General features: G+C 37.0%; 1 protein-coding gene across 1 annotated transcript; it reads right to left on the bottom strand.

The window, feature by feature from the left end:
* Positions 1–919: 919 nt before the first annotated feature.
* mtnr1ab (melatonin receptor 1A b) lies at positions 920–18,567 on the bottom strand. The gene is made up of 2 exons (XM_084431162.1): positions 18,233–18,567; positions 920–3,355 (listed from the first exon to the last, which is right to left on the bottom strand). Exons 1-2 carry the CDS (start codon positions 18,420–18,422, stop codon positions 2,487–2,489), a joined length of 1,059 nt encoding a protein of 352 aa, XP_084287288.1. The 5' UTR covers positions 18,423–18,567; the 3' UTR covers positions 920–2,486.
* Between the last annotated feature and the right edge of the window lie 2,981 nt (positions 18,568–21,548).

Genomic DNA, 21,548 nt, shown 5'->3' with positions numbered 1-21,548 from the left:
TCGATTTTGAGGATTCTGATTGGCTTGCATGGCTTTATCCTTCTCCCTACGCTCCCTCCCTCCGCTGCCCATATGTTATGATGGCGCTCGAAGGCGAATTTATGCGGGTTGATGTAAACGACAACTTTTTTGAAAACGATGTTGTGTGCACGATGTTATTTTTGAAAACGGAGGGGGGGGAAATATTCGTTTCTCTAAATACCCGGCTATGTGTAAATGTGGCCTTTAGCTTTTCAAAGTTTCAAAGTACTTAAAGGGATAGTTCACCCAAACATCATTTACTCACCCTCAAGTTGTTCCAAACCAGTATGTTGTCTGTAACCGTTTGGTTACCCACATTCTTCAAAATATCTTCTTCTGTGTTCAGCAGAAATTTTTTTTATTCATACAGGTTTAGAATAACTTGAGTGAAGAGTGAAGCAAAATGTAGTTAGCAACACAAGTTTTAAAAAGTATCTACATTGAAGTGGTTTTATGGGGCAATGTCTTTTTAAAATCATATCAGAAGGTATCATTTTAAGTTTAGTACTTATCTATCTGGTGCAAAACAATGAGAATATTGATTAAAGTCACAACATTAAGCTTAAATAGATTACATTAAATCCAACCAATGAAACTGAACAGCTATTTGGCTAACATTATCCAAAACCCTGTGTGGCACGCATGGCATCATCTGAAAAGGAAAGTTGTTGTATGGCCTTGTGGGTAGCGCTCAGACCTGTGGTGCAGTTGCATTGTGGGCAACATGAGTTTGAGTCATGCTGAAGTCTTTTCCAGACCCTGTTTCCTTCTCTCCTTTCCCATTGCTTCATTGTCCTATCTAATAAATGCAGAAATGGCAAATAACATAAAAAGAATGTGCAGGTTATCTATTTCTAATCTTTTAAGGAAGCGTAACTCTTGTTTTCATCTTTTTATTCGGCACAGTTTATTAACATTGAAAAGTTAAAGGACAAGCAAATATGTTCCATTTTGTTGCTTTTATGTTGTAAACAAGAAAGTAAGGTACTGTGTTGAACATCATTGATATGACATTATAAAGGTGGTTTATAGCAGTATACTGAACTTGATCTATACGCCAAAATATGGATAAGTTGTTTCAGAGTAACTTCATTCTAAACGTTTTTAGAATTGACCATTTTGTTCACATTTCATAAGATATGCATGTTATACATATGCCAAGGTGGACCCCTTAAAGGAATTGTTCACTCAAAAAATAAATAAAAAAATGCTGTCATCATTTACTCACCCTCAAATTGATACACATCTCTGTAACTATTTTTCTTCTGTTGAACACAAAATAACATATTTTTAAAAACACATGTCTGTATGTCTGTATGTCTGTATGTATGTCTGTCTGTCTGTCTGTCTGTCTGTCCATACAATGAATGTCAATTTAGTTCAATGTTGTTTTGGACCTAACTGACTTTTCACAAAAACATGTCAGCAACATTTCGTCAGTTGTGTTCTGCTGAAAAAAGAAAATCATACAGAATGACATAAGGGTGAGTAAATTGTGATTTTAATTTTTAGGTGAACTATCCCTTTAAGAGCTTGCCAACATTTAATTTGTGACGTAATCTTAAAGGGACAGTTCACACAAAATTGAAAACTCTGTCATCATTTACTCACCCTAAAGTTGTTCCAAACCTGTATGAATTTCTTTCTTCTGTTGAACACAAAGGAAGCTATTTGTAAGGATGTTTGAAATAACAGTTGTGGGACACCATTGACTTCCATAGTATTTTTTCCGCCATACTTTGGAAGTCAGTGGTGTCCCACAACTGTTTGGTTACAAACATTCTTCAAAATAGCTTCCTTTGTGTTCAGCAGAAGAAAGAAATTCATACAGGTTTGGAACAACTTTAGGGAGAACAAATTATGACAGAATTTTTTTTTTTTTGGGTGAACTGTCCCTTAAAATCTGTTGTGGGAACTAAAAGACATTTACTTTCAAATAAACTGGAGAAATAATGTTTTTCACATTATTTGCCCTGCAATGGCTATCTGACAATTTAACCAAGGTTACCAAGAAATAACTATACTTAAGTACAATAAACAAAGTATAAAGTATTATTTTGCAAACGCATTACTTGACATGTGCTGCAGACAGCATCTAAAGAACATTAGAAAATAACTTAATAAAAAAAGATTATTTGTTGAGCACTTATCATCTTTAAGGGCTATTAATCTGCTCACTTGGCACCTTGTTTTTCGTGTATGACAGTGTCTGCATTGGTTTGTTGCATTCATTTTATGTCAGTGTACCTGCTGCATATAAAATAAAAACATTACATTAAAACATACATGAACTTGTAAACACTGAGAAAAAGCAAGATATTTGCAATGCACCCTATTAAAAAAGCAACAGGTACAAGAAATACAGACACCTGTATTCAGGTTATAAATATCGGTTATAAATAGTTGTTTCTGAAAGCAGCTGAAATGTTTATTTGGTTTTTGTTTGCAGTGTCCTTCCTGTGTTTTCATACCGAATCTACTTTTACTCGGTTGTTGTTTGTCATTAAAGCAGATGGCTTGCTTTTGTTCCGGTCTGCAGCATCATTTGAACTCTCTGGGAAGAACAACTTCGCAGTGCAGAGTGAGACGATAATTTTTTTGTACTCTCTCCTGAAGTTCTGGTTCAGCAGTCCGTAGACTATGGCATTAAGGCAGCTGTTGAAATAGGCCATAAAATAACTGAATACAAAAAACCACTCCGGGATGAGAGGCACAACCCGCTCGGGGTCTATGGCGACCGCCAAGCCGATGAAATTGAGAGGGGCCCAGCAGACGGCAAAAAGAACAAACACCACGAACATGGTGACGAAGTTCCTTATGTCGTGCGGCGTGAGTTTGGGCCGAAACTCGGGTTTGACGCGTCTCCTCACCTGGATCACCAAGATCCAGATCCGCAGGTAGCAGTACGTCACAATCATGATTGGAAGAAAGAAATGGAAGAAAACCACAGAGATGGTGTACGCTGAGCTGGCCGACTGCGCAAACGTACATGAGTAGACCCTGGGGTCGTACTGCAGGGAGCCTACGTAAAAGTTTGGCACTATAGCGACCACGGTCAGTATCCAGATGAGAACCACGTAACAAAGAGAGTTCTTGTCGCTGTATAGCTTGTCATACTTGAGGCTGTGACAGATATAGCAGTAGCGATTGATGGCAATGCCGGTTATGTTAAATATAGATCCAATCACGCTCAGTCCCATCAGGAATCCACTGATCTGGCAGTGGACGAACCCCAAGTTCCATCCATTGTGGAAAATGGAGACCAGCACGAGAGGATAAGGATAGACTGCTACCACCAGGTCAGCTACTGCCAAGCTCACCACAAATATGTTCCCTGCAAAACAATGACAGTGGAAAAGAGATAAAAGCAATTACAGGCACAAAGCGACATTGTAAAAATGAGAAAAACTTTCAAGCAAAACAGCTTATTAAAATTCCCAGAATGCAATTTATTAGGTTATTGAATAACATGAGGGCAAATACAATATTGTAGCGATCCTTTAAATAGATGGGAAATAAAGAGGTTTCATATGACTGCCATGTGTTCACCATCTCAGATTCTGCACAAGTTTTGTGTATGACAACTTTCAAAAACAAACTTTAGGTGCTTTTCGGGATGGACGCCAGTATACTTTTGCAGCATGACCTTTAATGCATGTAATTAATTCATATCTTTCCTAAGCCTGTCAGCTGCTTTTACTATTAAAAGGATTTGGGTTGCATCTGTTATTGTCACATGATACCTATAGCTCTCCAATGAAGACCTTTTAGAACTTTTGGGCCCCATGTTAGAAGAGCACGTCACTGCGCGCGGCACCGGTCTCGTATCGCTCACGGAGAAGCTTCGGAAGCATAAAAGGAGGACAGTGAAGGACGAGAGAGGAGCAGGCCTGGACTAGTTTATGTTATGTTTTGTGTATGTATGTCTTTTACTTTTGATTTGTGTTAATTCTGGATTAAAGTGTTTGAACTTTCGCCGGTTCCCACCTCCTTCTTCCATGAACAACATACTTTGTTACATAGACTCTAGCTAATGAGACTCCATCCTTGGAGTCGCTGGTTTTAAATATACCATTTCCAGATGTTTGTTCTTTATTCATGTCATGTATCATGTAGGCTATTTGTGCTTCATACATATTTAAAACCATTTATATGTTTGAATGATTTGTATGATGCACTGACTCTAATAACATCAAGTTTTCCTTACACCTTGAATACACTTGTGAATACACCAGTGTACACATCTTTATAATTATTTTATAAAATCGTACCTTTTCAAAGTATCAAATATTTTCTTTAAAATATTTTACTAAATTATTTTGTTTAATATTATTAATATAAAGATTATGGATATTTTTAAGAAATCAACAGTCTTAAGTAATTTTTCAGTGTCCTTGTTACACATTACATGTACTTACCATAGTAATAACAGTAAATTATGCATAATTACATGCAAGCACATGTGGTTAGTTAATATTACTCAGTACTTAAATATATAATTACATTGTAACAATGACTCCTTAAAATAAAGTGTAACCGAGACTTGTTTCTCCTATAGAGACTTTGGATTTTTATGTCCCAGAAAGAAAGAAAGAAAGAAAGAAAGAAAAAAAGAAAGAAAGGTCATCAAATAATCAGGCAACTATCCATTTAATTGAACAATAAGAAGCTTGTTATATTACAGGGAAGAACTCATTTTAAAGTGTCAACAAGTGTATTTTCTATTATCATACTGTCAATTTCTATATTCATTCTCTACTCGTTTAATTTGGGCTCACTTAAAAAGAAAAGGTCTGAATCATTCAAACTAAACGGACATCCAGGTCAGAGGCTGAACACTGCACTCGCATATTGGCATTTTTATCTCATATACTTTTGAGAACATGCTGGGCAATGAAGGTTTGCCAAATAAATACATTCATGATTTAGCCAATTAGGAATCATTAGATCAGAAGATCGTTCCAGAACATATCAATGGCTTCTCTATTTTCAACTGTTGTTTTTCTAAAATTTTATTTGAACTGAGGACGACCAGCAGAGACAGGGAAAATATGAAGCGAGATCTGGAAAGCCCAGCAGGGGCCCTGTAGCATGGACCACAAATCTCACTGCATAAGTCATCTTCAGCTGTAGACTTCATATGAGACATCATTATTCTGAGTGCACAACTGCAATAAGCCGAGTTGATCTCCCTAGAGTTCTTGATGCTTTATACGATTACAACTGGAAGGAGATAAATGTACTGTTTTTATACAAACTTTGCTAAGTATCTGATCTGTTGTCGATGTCAAGGGAAAATGAACTGTTTAATTACAGGTTTTGTAAATAGAGTATAGCATGCTTGACCATGTCATAGTGAGATGGCATGCTGTAGGCTCAAATTAGAATTTTTGTCTGTAAGCACATAGAGTTTTGGCAAAACTGTCAACATTAATATTCGTAATATTTGCATGTCAAGTTCTAGTTTGTTTGGACAAACACTACAAAATGCAATATTGAAAATGATCATAATATAATCATGATCTTATCTCTATAAAAATGTCCAAAAATATCAACCTCCCACTGCAAACATGAATGCAGCACTGATCCATGACCCATGTGTCTCTGAATGCTGAGCCATTCTACTGTAGCATAAGAGGCAAAGACTCTGAGACTGTAGAGTAAAAGCCCTCACAAGCACGTCACTTCTCCCTGGAGAGTTTGTTTGTGCCACTAATGGCATCTAGGCTGCAGGGCAAACCTTTGGCCATGATTTTTCCACACCACCTCACATACAGTGAGAGATATTCACGGCCAGATTCACTAGATCCTCTGAGAGCCAGAGGAATGCAAAGAGGATTTTTCACTCTGTTAACTCTTATACATCCAACTGTGTATGTGACTGCTTTTTTTCTTTCTTTCTGCTATGCACTATAATGTGATTAAATTATCTTGCAAGATTTATTGTTTGCATTTACCTTCCTGCATTTGGCAGATGCTTGGCAAAGCAACTTACATTTTAACAGTTCTTGCATCACCACACTTTACTGTTTGAGCTCCATGAAAGTAATCAATCACAGCATATTTCTTGAATTGAAAGTTTTCAATCAGGAACATATATGCTACCAATCAAAAGTTTGGGGTCAGTAAGATTTTTTGTTACACTTTATTTTAAGGTGCCATTGTTACAGTGTAATTATATATTTAAGTACTGAGTAATATTAAGCAACTACATGTACTTACTATAGGGTTAGGGTAGGATTAGGATTTGGTTTAGGGTTAGTTTCATGTAACTATGCATAATTTACTGTTATTACTATGGTATGTACATATGTTACATGTAACAAGGACACTGTAAAATAAAGTGTTGCCAGATCTTTTTTTTTTTTGCTTTCTTGGTTGCGGATTAGTCTCACCTGTTTCTACTGTAGTTTAGGTCCTCGTTTTTGTTTATAGCCCTTTGATCTAGCATTCCTTTGTCAGTTCTTTTCTTGCTATATCCTAAGTTTGATGTTGATGGTAAACTGTAACACTGTTATTTTCGATTCCTGTGTGTTCCAGTGATTTTGGTTTGCTTTAATAAATTCAGCATGCGATTAGATACATGCCTCAACCTCTCTTCTTCCACATGCACAGTGACAACAGTAAAGACATTTATAATACTGTTCTTTTGAACTGTCTATTCATTATTCATCAAAGATTGCTGGAAAAAAAGTGTGTTGCCAAGTCCGTGGACTTGGGCAATTTTTAAGTTGTTGCCATGGGTAAATTTTTTTTTGAAAGGGCTGATTGCGTAAGTATGATTTTGGCGATCCAACACCCCCAAAACACCCCACAGACGTACAAATTCACTGGAGAATTCGCCCTCCCCTCCCTATATGGAGAAAATCGCATTGGGCTACTTTTGACTGGCCATTGGGATACTTGGGCACAGACCTGGCAACCCTGGGTGGTTCTCTTGAAAAAAAAAAAATCGAACCGTACCATACCGTTCTCCACCCTCGGTTCGGCACGCACTTGCACCGCGGTTCATCTCAAATCTGACGACGCATCCATAATACGGTTTGTTAAAAATAGCAACGTGTAAACAGGGCCGTTTCAAGATATTTGGGGGCCCTAGGCAAAAGAGTGAAGTGAGGTCCCAAGTCCTCCCTCAGGAAAATTTTAAAAATTCAGATGGGATTTCTTGTATTCTGGTGCATTTTAAGAGTCATGAATTATCAATTGGCACAGACAGAAATTTAAGCAAAGCACCTAATAAAGCAAAAAAACAAAAAAAAAAACATTTGGTGAATAGCCATACGTTTATTGTTATTCTCATAGCATATCATGAAAGTGAAGTGTGGAGGATTCGATATTTACTTTACAGGAAAATAACTTCACTTCCCATAATGCCACAAACAGCAACGTCATACGCAAAACTACAGGTCCTTGCACAGTGTCCGAAATTTTCGCATGCGTTTTTTCGTATTCATGAATATTCGTGATTCGGTGGCTCTAAATTGTCAAAAAACCATTCAAAATGCTTGCTACGGACGCGAAAAACGCAGACCGTTTTTTTTTTTTTGACGGACGAAAGTTTCGGAGGCAGTGTGCAAGCGTGATTGACATAACGTGAGGTCGTATTTATTTTTTTGACGTGCGAAAATTTCGGATTGCGAATTTCGGACTCAGTGTGCAAGGGCCTACCTGTTGCGTACGGTACAAAGTGTTGATGGAGAAGAATAGAAGGACAAACGCGAAGGAAAGGGGCATTTTTCTCCAGATGGAATAGAAACACCACCAACGGAAATTGATAGCCTGCGTACACCTAAAATGTGACCGGACTTCATGGATTATTTTGTTTGGACCTAACTGCATGGGAGTCATAGGACCAGCTCATTTTGTTTGGAATTGACAAAGTTTTTACTGTGACCGTGGGCAGACAGCCGTGAGACCTGAACAGCACACGTCGCTATCTGTGTTTAAACTAAACTCATTCAAGCCTTGCTAATTTAAAGGAGCTGTATGTAAGAAATGTATTTCAATTAATCATAAAATGGCCCTGATATGTAACTAGACATTAAGAAATCATGTTCATTTCAAATACTTATATCACTGACAACAGTAGTCCGGCCAGGATATTGTCATTTAAAAAGTGAAGTTGCAGCCCTCAACTGATGTTGATGTTGTCATCTTGTGTTTTGGCCTGAAGCGCCATCCTCCACCTATCTACCAATCACGAAGTCAGTAGTGTTTCGGCATCGGGGTTGCCAGCTCTGCTCTAGTTACCACAGCTACGTAGCAGCCTACTTTCCTGCTGGATCCTGCAGCCTATCTGGCAACCTCGAGTCAGGGGGGAGGGGGATGGCATACACCGCTCTACAGTAATTTGAAAGTGATTGCAGTACCAGTTTTGGCCACAATCTTACATACGGCTCCTTTAAACATTCAAGAGCAAGACGCGAAAGAGAACTTGCGCATGCTATGAGAAAATTTGTGCACTCATCCGAAGCATGCACACGGTAGCCGTGTCAGACAGCACGCACATATTGAGTTCTTATTCAAGTTTTGTGCTTGAATGGACAAATTCACACAAAAATGATGTCAACATGCCCATCTTAAAGATTATCCTATCAGTGCATTATATCTTAAAGTGACAGCAGCCTAATATTCCTGCTGTCTGTGTTTTGTCAATCAAACGACAAAAAGACAAGGAAATCACTCACTGCTCTTGACTGAATAGCTTTTGAAACTTCAATTAATGATTCATATTTATTTAATTTATACAGTGAAGATTGTATGCAGTGTTCATTTACATTTGATTACTTTATTAAATTTCTGTACCTGAAAAGCCATGGCTGTGTTGTACCATGAAAAACTGTTTTCATCATTGATTATACTAATAAAAGTTTCTTGAGCATATTAGAATAATTTCTGAAGGATCACGTGACACTGGCGGCTGGAGTAATGATGCTGATGATTTCATAATATTACTGTTTTTTTTTTACTGTGATTTTGATCAAGTAAATGCAGCCTTGGTGAGCATAAGAGACGTCCTTCAAAAACATAAAAAATCGTACAAACCCCAAACTTTTGAATGGTAGCGTCTCTACAAAGCAAGTATTTTCTTAGTTAAAGCAAACTCATATGTTTTATTTTATTTAGTACATCACAAAAATAGATGCAGAGCCATCAGAAAGCAGAGAAAAACAGTAAGAGAGGAGAAAATGAGGTTAAACTGAATGAACCAGTAGCCTGACTCAAATGACTTTTCATGTCAGTCATGTTTCATGTCTTTGTCATGTGATTCCCCGTTAGTCATGTGATCCTGCCATGTGTTCCCTTGTCTTATGTGTCATGTTGTCATTGGTTGATTGTCTTGATTATGTTCACAGGTGTCCTTTGTCTAGTCATTAGTCTTGTGTGTATTTAAGCCCTCATGTTTGCCGTGTGTCTTAGTCAAGTATTGTCTCCTGTAACTTGGAGTTCATGCCATGCTTTTGTTTGATCACGTTTTTGTAAATAAACTGTACTTGGGTTCTCTAGAAATTTGCCTCCAGTGGACTATCGTTACAGTTGTATGTGAGCAACCTCTTTTAACTTGGAAGCACAAATTCACTGACTGTCAGTGCAAAGAGATAATTACTTACTAAATTTCTCATTGACTACTTGCAGTGTTCCCTGCTATTTCACCACTGCTGAATCTACAGTGAATAAAAGAAATAATATTTTATTAGCCGAGTCGTGAGCTTGCTGTTTGAGTTGTATGTGATGAGATGATAAATTTTACTGGGTACTGTGAAATAAAGCCAAAACAGTAGGGCATTCAACTGTGCTATAATTTTTTTTTTGAAATGAAATAAAAAAAAACACATATGCAGCGCAGCGTGACCACAGTAGTCTGATTCACTGATGAATGACTCCTTAGCTGGTTTGCTCAATAAAACACTCAATAAAAGACAGTATTTTCTTTGCTAGAAAAATGTCTACTGTGTAAATGAGATGATTTGGTCACCTTTTTTGCTCCAGAAGATACTTGTTTACTCTCGTTTACATGCAAACAGACGAACAGGCCTACAGGATGCAGAGGTGAATGTATTTATAGTAGTTTGAGATGGTAATGAAGACTAATTGCTTACACACAACTTGTTCAGTAGGAAATGTGATAGAACATGTTTGCTATCAACACAGCATCAAGTTGAAATGAATTTAAGCCCCATTAGTTTAGACACTGCTGGTAGATGCTATAACTACACCATCTAGATCTAAAAAGCATCTTTCACCAATGACAGCCATTCAAAAGCAGCCAAGTATTCAATATTCAGTTCAATTCTCTTTTCCCAGATCATGATTTGTCTTTGTTGGGCACTTAAAAGAGTGAAGTGGATTTATATTGTTCTTGTTTGCTGCTCAGGTTAGTCACTAGTGAAGCCAGTCAATCAGCATTGTCACATGGCATTTGCAGTTCAGGTGATTCAGAGTCCTTTAAAAACAACAAGGGATTCAACAGGAACTGCAGCCAAAATCTTTATAGGTCTCTGTGACATCATGCATTGTGAATGTAACAGTCTGTCAGAAACTAGAAGTCTGCAGATACATATTCATATTAATCTTTTAACGCAGAGACCATCAGTAACAGGTCTCTTTGCTTATAAAGCACCAAATAAACTACGTCAAATAAACATGAGAAAATGTTGATTCATAGTGTAGATGGACAAGAGACATATATTTAAGTTTGCAGTGGGAAAGCCAAGGGGATGTGTACTATTACAATAAGTTATTATATATCATTTTAATAAGATAAATACTTTTCTTGCCAATTTGTTGCATTGCATACTAATGTATGTACAGAAGTATAACATGATATAAAAATATATAATATTATGTTGTATACTGTTCCCTTGATTTATCAAGAGTCAAATACAGCAAAAGACAAAAACATTGATATGCAGTTGCTCTTTATCATCTAACTGAAAGAATAAGTCAGCACTCATCACAAATGATAATGTTGGGTATTTGTTTTCAGAACTAAGCTTTCTTGGCTTTAACCAAAAGATTTTTGGGTCCCGTAGGTACAGTATCGGTTATATTTATTCAATATCCCTTTAATGAAGCCTCTCCACATCTAAGCAACCAGATATTAAAGCAAATACTGCATCACACTGATGGTCAAATTCTGGCTTCTAATTAGTATTGGCTGGGTTTGCAAAAGCCTTTGCAAAATAAACTTTGATATAATTTTGTCACTCCAACTGAGCACTAAAGAGAAGCTACACTAACCTTGAGTTCACAGAAATATTATGCTTAAATCAATATTTTATTGCTTTGGGATCCTGGAGGGCAGTTTCAAATGATACTGGAGTCTTTAAACAGAACTCATCACTCATGTCCTTAGTACAACTAAAGACAAGCAGAGACAGAGGGAAAAGTACTGTACTGTATCTAGCATGTACTGTTCAGCTCACAAAATCAGCACAATAAAATGTCTCATATTCTAAGGTACTGATAAGGTAAAAATGGTAAATAACCATATTTACTTCTAAGAGAAACAACTGACAAGAAAAAACTAATTGAAAAACTCTGAAGGTGTTTATCTATACCTCAACAAAAAATATAGAGCCACAGCAACATTTATCTCTGTAGATGATGAGACCACTATGAAGCCCAATCAGGGGGTTATCTGACATTTGATATTAAGTCATCTGCCACAGTCAAACCCAGATAAAGGGTCATAGTCCAGCCTTGCAGAAATACTGAACAAACCAATTCAAAGCTTGACCATCAGTATGAGCGAGTGAGGATATTGTTTTGTGCATTAACAAATATGTAAATTATGTTAATTTGGGCAATCACTCCACACACTGATATTTAGTTTGACTCTCAAGCAGAACAATATATAACTATGTATAATATATATAAAATAAGCAACAACCTGGCCTGACAAAACCTAAAAAAAAGTGTGCTTTAAACAAGAGATTGAGATTTAAAGGGGACATATCATGCCAAATGCACTTTTTTAGCCCTTAAATGCATTTTGTTGTATATTTGGAGTGTTTAGAAGTACAGAAAATATGAAATTATTCTCTTCAGGTGCTTCGTTGATATCTTTATATTCTGTTTTGGTCATATTTTTCAACCTGTTCCGATTTTTCTGTTATCTATGACGTTTTTTGAACTATTACGTCACAGTATTTGCAGCAGAACTGCCAAATAAGGACATTGACTTCCGGCCCAACACTTCGCAATCTGCCATTTTTATTTCTCGCTGCAATTTTGTAGTCCAAGCTAAAGGATGCAGAAGTTACGAGAGGGTAAGTTAAAATGTTCGGTTGTTGGATGTAGTAACCCACACGCTTCATTACACCGTCTAATGTAGATAAACTGCCGCGCTTGTGACAAGGGCGCATGAACGAGCAGAGAGAGAGACCCGGTCGCGCGCGCGCGCTCTCTCTCTCTCTCTTCAGAGTCAGGCGAAAGTGTAAACAAGACATCACCGTCTCCAAACTAGACGCTGTCTTGCTCTCTCTCCCTCGCACATATTAATCTAAATAAATCGACACGGTGGTAAAAGGTCGGAAGACCAAAGTTTCATGTGTAAATACAGTACACACCAGTGCGAAACATCCATATGAAGACGTTGTTCTACAGGTTCGTCGTCTTCATTTTCATCTCGCTCCGGCTCCGACTCTGGCTCGAACATGTAAGGCTGGCTGGACAAATAAGGCTGGCTGGACAAGTCTTCCGTTGTTGACATTTTGTTAATAACGTGTGAATAAAAAGTTTCTGTGCCGCTAGATAATCGTATCTCTGCTATCAAACTACAAAAATGGCCGAACGGGGTGGAGTTGAACCTCTGCAACCTCGAGAGGGGGCGGGGTATGAAGTGTCTCAATTGTATTTAAAGAGACCCCACCAAAACGAGTTGCTCTCAGACGCACATCAGAAAAGGGGTAGAAAAGGGGCCTGTGGAGCTATAATAATGAAGAATTCAGACCCAAGCATTGCAGTTCCGCTTTATATAGACTACAAATGTATGATTTATATGTAAAAAGGAACAATTTAAAAGCATGATATGTCTCCTTTAAACACTTTTTGTTGGACCAAACAATAGAAAAACCACAAAACTAGCCCAATAAATGAACATGGCAACTGCTGCTTCAATTATTTGGAGTATTGTAAAAAATATATATATATATATGATAATAAAAAAAAAAAAACAGTCATATAATAAGCAGCAGCAAAAAAAATAATAAATTTTGTCTCCACTTTAAAAAAAAAAAAAAATAGTATGGCCACAGAAAATTTGCTATGTCATGTGACATTTGATACAGACCCTGGATTAAAATGTCTGGCACGGTGGTGGACCAGGCTGGCTGTGTTTAACAGCGGATGAGCCAAGAGTGGATCTTCAAAAGGAGTCAGTCTGTAAGTGAGCGCACCATCAGTACAGTGTATACGCAATTGTCCATTCATTGCCCAGGCATCGAAACCAGCCCAAGGGCAGGCCTAGGGCCAAGGCAGGCAGGAGTGAGGACATGAACTCCTTGAGAATAAATAAAGCTTCATCTTAAGTTTCCAACAGGGCAATGCAGTCTGTTTGTCTGTCTGTCTGTCTGTATTTAGTTCTTTTTGGAGTGTGAATAAGGACATTCAGATGTGTGACGTTAGATTTCATGAGCTATCCATTCAATTTGTACTTTAAACATGGTAACATTTTTATTGAGATTGAATAATCACATCGTGGTTCAGTTAAACCTGAACAATAACTTAATCATCAGTACTATCGCTTTATATCTATGTATGCACTTTGATTGAGACTTTTATAAGCTGTTGTTTGAAAATACTTTAAGTAATCACTATTCTCTGTCCTCGTTCCAGCCTGCTGAAAGGGCCCTTCTTCCGCTCACACAGCCCCTGTGAATAATTGGTAGAGGAGAGTTCCTCTTGAATGAACAGTGAACTTTATCTAATATGACCGCCTTGGGCTCATAAGCAAAGTCAGTGCTAAAGAACAGTAGTTAGAGATGAGAGCCGCATAGAGAAGACGGGCTCTGTTACACTGTCCGAGACCTTGGAAAATGTAAAAAGGGAACCAAGTGCCTGTATGGGGTTCTTGTAGCTCAACTGGTACTGTATGATGCCCATAATGCTAAGGTCATGGATTTGGTTCCCAGTGTGAGTGTATCTACAGGTATTGAGATATACACATGCATATAGTACAGCATATCATTGCTAGCTCTCAGGTAGAGTTTCATTGGCAGTTTTATGATGTAGGTACACTGGCTGTGTTGAAAGGAGGCTTACCTAACAGCAGGGAATGGTTAGTCTGAATAATCTGAACAGACAGTTGTGCCACAGCAGATAGAGTCTTTGAGGTTGAGTAGCTTAAATAAAACAGATAGACCGCAATGGGGAGTAGCGGAACCACTTTGTTTCAGCACAGAAGAACAATGAAGAGCGAATGTGTGCGTGCTCATGTGACCGCATTTTTTGTTTTTTAAATCACTTTACCTTTGTATATGTGGTGGAATGATTGCTAATTGAATATTCACACTGGGTCAGTGGTTTTCGAAATGGGCCATGGGAGGTCCTCTCATGGCGAGGAACATAATGAAGCACGCATCGTGGGAGGCTAATGGAACAATTACTGGGTTAATTTGACCCACTTATCAAAGGTTATAGTGCACTGTACTCAGTACAGGAGGAAACAAAAATGTATATGTATGTATGTATATATTATTAAATAAAGAAATTAAATGTATTATTACAGTTTTTCTAAATCACTTTTTCGAAACAGTCTTAAAGGGGTGGTATAATGCCCCTTTAACAAGATGTAAAATAAGTCTTTGATGTGTGTATGTGAAGTTTTAACTCAAAATACCCCACATATATTTTTATAGAGCATGTTAAAGTTGCCCCTTTTTGTCTGTTCCTTTAAATGCAAATGAGCTGCTGCTCCCGGCACAGAGGGCGGAGCTTCAACAGCTTGCACTCACACAGACATGCACTGAAAAAACTTTTAGCCTTTCATGTTCAAACTGGATTCAGACAATGATGGAGAGACTCAAGAAGAAGTGACAACATGATGAATGCAACAGGACGTTTCTGAATGGTTAGTTGATGAATTTATGTAGCTGATGTGTAGTTATCTTCTAGTCATTGATTAGCATATTCTGTCTTGATAATCTATAAATCGTGTTCAGGGGGCGGGGTTTATGTCAATTTTAGGGATGGTGAAGTCACTAAGCTGGGAGGAATGTCATGTAGTCTCTACCAGCCGTTTGTTGTAGTCCTTAAAAAGTGATTTCTTTAAAAGCAAATATCTCCCTTTGCTTTGAACTTTGAGCATTGTAACTTTGCAGATGTTGTTTATGCTCAAACAGCAACATTACACTCTAACTAAAGTTAGAAAAGTGAAATCATAATCAACCACCCCTTTAACATTATCTAAGTGCAATTGTCACAACTATTTGCTGGAACATCAGAACTCTATTGCATGTCTGCGAAATGCAGTAACTCACCCAAAACTTTTATGCTTCAAAACTTAGTTATTGTGTCAGTAAATTGGCCAATGGCACTAAAATAAAAAGTGTTTTTGTCATTGTGCGAATCACACCGATCAAAATGTTTAAACGTGTTTTCACCATGGAAATATTTGTTATATACAAATTTCATGTTTTTTTCTACTTTTTTGTTGACACTAACTGCTTTATACAAAACTGTCAGTGTGACACCGGTGATAAGAACTCCATCCACTCACAGGAAAATGACTGGCCTGTTCAGTTTTGTTTGATATTGTGCCAGTTACCTGAAACCTCATTTTGCTCACACAATTAAGGAATGTTTAGAAGTTGTGAAGAGTTTGACAATTTCACTGGGAATTTTGATTAACAAGCCATGTGAATTTAGTCACTGTGCAAATTGTAGACAATTGTACTTACTCTTTTACACACATGTGCCAAAACGGATGCAATTTGCTTAAATCAATATGAAATTCAAATCCGATGTGGCCAAGAAACTAACTGTTCAGAGATCTGAACTTGTTTTGAGAAAGAAAGAAAAAAAGTCTCTCATGAGAATTGAGCCAAAGCTATTGAGAAAAACTGTAATTAAAACACCTGATGACAAAACATTACAACAAAGATGTGTAAACTGGAGAGACAATAATGAAATAGGTCAAAATGGAGAGTAAAGTACAAAGCTCAGTCAATTTCAGGGTAAAGCGTTACAATTTACGTAGTACTATCGTTAATTTGTTATTTTTTGGTAATGAACATGTAATGAACAAGTAGGCTATTCTTATTGTGGGCACTTCAAAACATTGTGAATTCTAGGTACCTTATTTTCTGAATTGTTTCAATTTTTAGAATACACATTAGCTTATTTCTGCATCGTGATGGGCTTAACGAAAATGCTAATTCTCTAAGGCTGTGTCCCAATTCGGAGGCTCTCTCATTCATCCATACGATATCACGATATCATGTTTTATTTAAGAAAAATAACCGTAATAAAATTGACTGTTCCTTGTGATGTGCAAAATAGTCATTTCTTTCTTACATTGCAATCTAACAGTTACTTTTCTTAAATGAGACCACCTCGAAGACATATGCAGCTTTCAAATGCGCAGCCTCCGACTTTTGAAACATAGGTGGTTCTTATGGAAAATCAAAAATACATTGGTTGCCCCGGTTACTCCGGTGCACAAAGCAGCTGCATAACATTCTGTTTCTAATACAGAGAATGCTTATCACAGAGGAAAAAAAGGAAGGCATTCAGTATTTATGTGTTTTCAAACATAAATTCAAATTTTTGATATTTTTAACATTTAAATATTTTATTTAAATACATGCCAGTCCAGAAAGGATATCTAGATATTGATTGAAAATGTTCTGATTCTTTATTGTTGTTCTTTGTGTTTTTTAGCACTTTAATCAGTTTGGAACATTTGTTTAATTAATACATTTGTATTATGTATTGTTTTATTGTTATTATAAAAAAAAGAAGTTATTAAACTTATTATTTAGAGGACAATACTAAAGTTTGTTTATCAATTACCATTATAAAAGCTATTGTCACGATATGAATATTTGGTTTCCTACCAAATTTTAACAGCAAAAACATCAACATGCTGCTCCACATAATAATGCATATTTATATTTAGTTCATTGGAGTTGCTTTGTACTTTATGTAAACATAAGCACAAGTGCATGCTACATTTTTGTCCAAGACTGGTTTTCCTTGTGAAATAGTGCTGTTGTAGTTTTCAAACTGGTGCCACAAACTTCACAGTTGAGGAACAACATAAGGTCTCTGTCTCTATTGGCAGAGAAATGTGACATATGGGCCGGTGTGACACCGGTGATAAGCACTCCATCCACTCACAGGAAAATGACTTGCCTGTTCAGTTTTGTTTGATATTGGGCCAGTTACCTGAAACCTCTAAAAATAGTGCCCAATACAGTCAAATGAAAAACCCTGTCAGGAATGACAGAAAATCTGAAATCACACTGAGTAAGAATCCAGTTTATGCAGAATGATGCATGATCCTAATTCATTTATGAACTCTTCTAACTCACTTCATACAGTGCACTGTCTGTTAAATAGTATGCATGTAATCCTGTCAGTATTTGATATCCTGTAATTCAAGCAACCCATTGACTGAAATCTTGGTGCCCAAATCCTGCTAGTAAGATTTTAATGAAATAAAGATGTTATTATGACCAGTCAATAAATGAAAGAATGAATAAATAAATAAAGCAATTGTAGTGAGATAAGAAGTTTAACTACAAATCAAATAGATATAAATATTACAATAATAATACAATGAGTAATTACTAGTAAAGCTGAAAATTATGTAGTAGTAAGTACTGGGACAGTGGCTACAATTGTAATACATATGTTATATCAGACCAGTTCATATCTGAACCTATATAATGTTATAATGAAATGAATGACAAAAATACCATAAAGTTCAACTCGTATTGTTCCTTGTCACTACTGAGATTTACCCACTAGAATCTAAGGAATAAGTACTGGTGACGAATGAAATAAATGTTAGTCACTATTTGTATTAGCTACTAGTATCGAATGAATAGTTACAGGTGAAAGTGAGAAAACTAATATTGGATCATCTGCTAGCAAGTAAAAATAAGCACTGTAGGCTAGTGACAAAAAAAAAATAGTAGTAACCTAGGTTTACATGAATAAATGTTTAAAAGGCTTGCCATGTTTGTTTTAAAAGCGACCTTACCTGCGTTTCTAAGTTTCTTGTTTCTGCACACGGAGAAAATCACCAAGAGGTTCCCCAATATATCAACCACGATAGTGAAGATCAGAAAGCAGCCCAAAGTTGTGGAGACCCAGGGAGGGCGATTCAGCGAGATCTCGTAAGGGCTCAGTGAAGAACTGTTCATCAACCGGCTGCTGCCATTTATTTTCATCTTATCTTCATTTCAATAATCCTCGTCATAAAGCATAGGATTTGAGTCCATTGGAAAACCATGAGTGGCTGTTTTTGCGTTTGCGTAAACTTGAAGGTCTCTTGTCATGTCATGGTCCTCGATGGAGCGCACGCCTTCATGGTCTGCGCGCGGACATGTGTCCGCACTTTTATAGCTTTGTGTCTACATCAGATTGTTGGTATGTAACATCCGACAGCAAGTTAAGTTCTTCTCACATGCACATGGATGGGTGATGAAGCTGTCTTCGGATCGCTGTAACGCTGCCCCGCTGTGGAAGACAACGAAATCGGCTCGGAATTTGGGTCGGAGATGGTTGAGTTTCTTCTTTCACCTTTCACATCCATGTGCTATTATGCATGTGTCCATTCATTAATTTTGATAATTCATAGTTTATTTACACATTCACGTAGTTTAATTAATAGTTTCAGTGCGTGGCGTATTGGTTAATGACTTGGAGGCTGAAACTTGTAGGTTCAAACACTGCTATAATAAACCTTTCGTAATGATTTTAAGTAAGACTCTTCAGCCCAAGTTGCTTAGTGGCTGTTTCTTTTTTGGTGAACTGTTAAAGTATTAAAGTCATACAGACAGAAGCCTACATTTTAGGTCAGTTTATGTGCACTTGAAAACATACATGTATAAGTTTAAAAATTCAACTTTTTACTCCTGTCCTGTGCATCTTTCTCAGTGTAGATTTATTTTTTCAAAGTCTGGCATTTCCACCACCACAATTCATTAAACACATGTGACAGCTTCCTCCTGAGACAAAATTGAGATTTTTCACCCAGCCCTATAATAGCCATGCAGTCAGTCACATCATGCATGTGCATGACTTTCAATGAAAAATTCGGAGAAGTTTTAATACATATTCCTGGTGTTATTATTCTAAAGAAAAAAAGTGTGCCTTGCATTCTGTTATCTAAATGTAGGAGTTTTCCAACTGCCAGACAGAACTGAAAAAAGCATCTGAGCAGCAATAAATACTGCTCCTTAAAAACAACTTTTAGACCATGCAGCTGTCCATTTGCACATACAGCCAAATGTATTCGTCATAGCGTAATGTGGTCCAAATGCTCTTTGGACTGTAGCTCACCGCCATGCATTAGCTTTGCATTAGAGGATGCCTGTCAGTGCAGCTTCTTTAAATAACTCACATTCAATAGTTCCAGTTTTATCTCTCTCATACACACTCCATTTCAGACATGTCAAAGCTACACATTTCAAGTTAAACAGGTTATATCATACATTGGAACTATTTTCCCCTAAAGTAGGTGTCTTGCACTAAAACGAATGATAATTTAAACTTTTTTCACAATCTCTCTGGCCTTTAAATTGACTGCAATATTAATGGGTTTTGGATATCAGGCTCAATATAATTCCTTCATTCTTCAAAAACAGCATTTTTTGCCAAACATTCATTACATTAGTCTGCACTTTAATGTGCCTTGTAAGTTTTCCCCTCAATATGCAATTTTGAAACTCCAGTAGCCTATCTATAGTTCGAGCATTTGATTGAACTTTTGACAGTTTAACTTGAATGATGCACAGACAACTTTGGGGTCTGTTTTTGATCCAGGTATTGAAGAGCAGCACACTTGAAAGAAGAAAAAAAATCATCTTATCTGAAATGGAACAGATTAATGAGTTGGGAGTCTGGGGGACAATTTAAGGAAGAAGAATCCAATACAATTTTGCATTCGCTCATTCATCAAGACTGAAGATCTTAACATTTATTGACATGTACTCTTACCCTCCTATCAGAACACATTAACACTGGATCTCATTACACTTTACTCATGGTATTGGTTACTCTAGAGGACACATTACAGAGGAGAATATTCTAGCATTTCCATTTTTTTTCATGACATTGACATTAATATTTACAGTAAACACTAATGGAGGTTAAGATTATTATCTCCCTGGGCTTGGGTATATAATTCTGAAACAACGTTGCATTTGATCTCTGTAATGTGACACATAAATAGCAAATAGATCATGCAATGGTGTGAAACTGCCAGCATCAGCTTTCAAACTTAAGTCACACATGTGACGCACTTAAACACTTAAACAAACACAGGCTTGGGCGTTTTCATTTCTGTTTACACTTGTAATATAATAAAAAAAAATACCTCAACCTTTAAATCATGTCACGCTATCTACACCTTATTGTGAAGCAGATGGGAACAGATAGATAAGAACAGACAGCTTGGCTTAATGGCAAATTTACAAAGATATGATGATCTGATGACTGTCAGATTGAACAATGAAGGACAAAGCCACGTCCTAAGTAATTAACTTAAAGTGCATTGTTCGTCTCACTGGCATTTCATTGATAAAGGTTGACGTGTGGTGGACATGACCTCTCTGAGTTACCATTGGTTTCCCAAGTAGAGGTATTCATTTGTATTGAGTTTAATTACATTCTGAACTTTGTTCAGATACTGAGATTCCTCAGATACGAGGAATCCTCACTCATTTTAAAGAGAGTGTGAGAAAGGGGACACTGGACCGTAGTCATCAATAAATCATTAAAGTGTACCGCGAGTTAATTCTGAGACAGAGCTTTTGTTGTAAAGAAGTAAGGAGACACTGGAGTTTTGGTTTTATCGTTCACTGTGTATCCAAGTAATATTAGGTTTGAGCTGAAGAAACTTTTTGACTCCATTTCAACTTTTCTGAACAGAATGATCAGAATGCTATCGAAATGTCTGTAACAGTGTGCTTATTAAGGACAAGACCTGAATGTCTTCCATTGGCTTTCAGAGAAGATTGATTTATGACCATGCAGTGGTTGTGGACAATCCTACATATTATGATGGTGTTGTAGACAAACTTGAGATTTGTACATTACATGGACAGTTTGTACCTTCAAAGAAGATCCTCTAAAAGTCATGTGAGAACATATAAATAGAAAATGCCCTTACTAGGATGAATAATGTTGACGTTTGTGTACATAAATGACCTACCTCAGGCATTAAATATGTAAAGGAACAGACAGCATATTCAGCTTAGTTAAATTGATGATTCGTTATGACACAGCCATGCGTAAGTCTTGCTGTGTTTCTGAGGCATGCTGCTCCAGGTCTTCGTGCGACTGTGAGTCCT

This window comes from Rutilus rutilus, assembly GCF_951802725.1.
Source record: "Rutilus rutilus genome assembly, chromosome: 14".
Classification (NCBI taxonomy): Eukaryota; Metazoa; Chordata; class Actinopteri; order Cypriniformes; family Leuciscidae; genus Rutilus; species Rutilus rutilus.
Note: the sequence above shows the minus strand (reverse complement) of the source record. Positions and strands in the feature narration are given on the sequence as shown.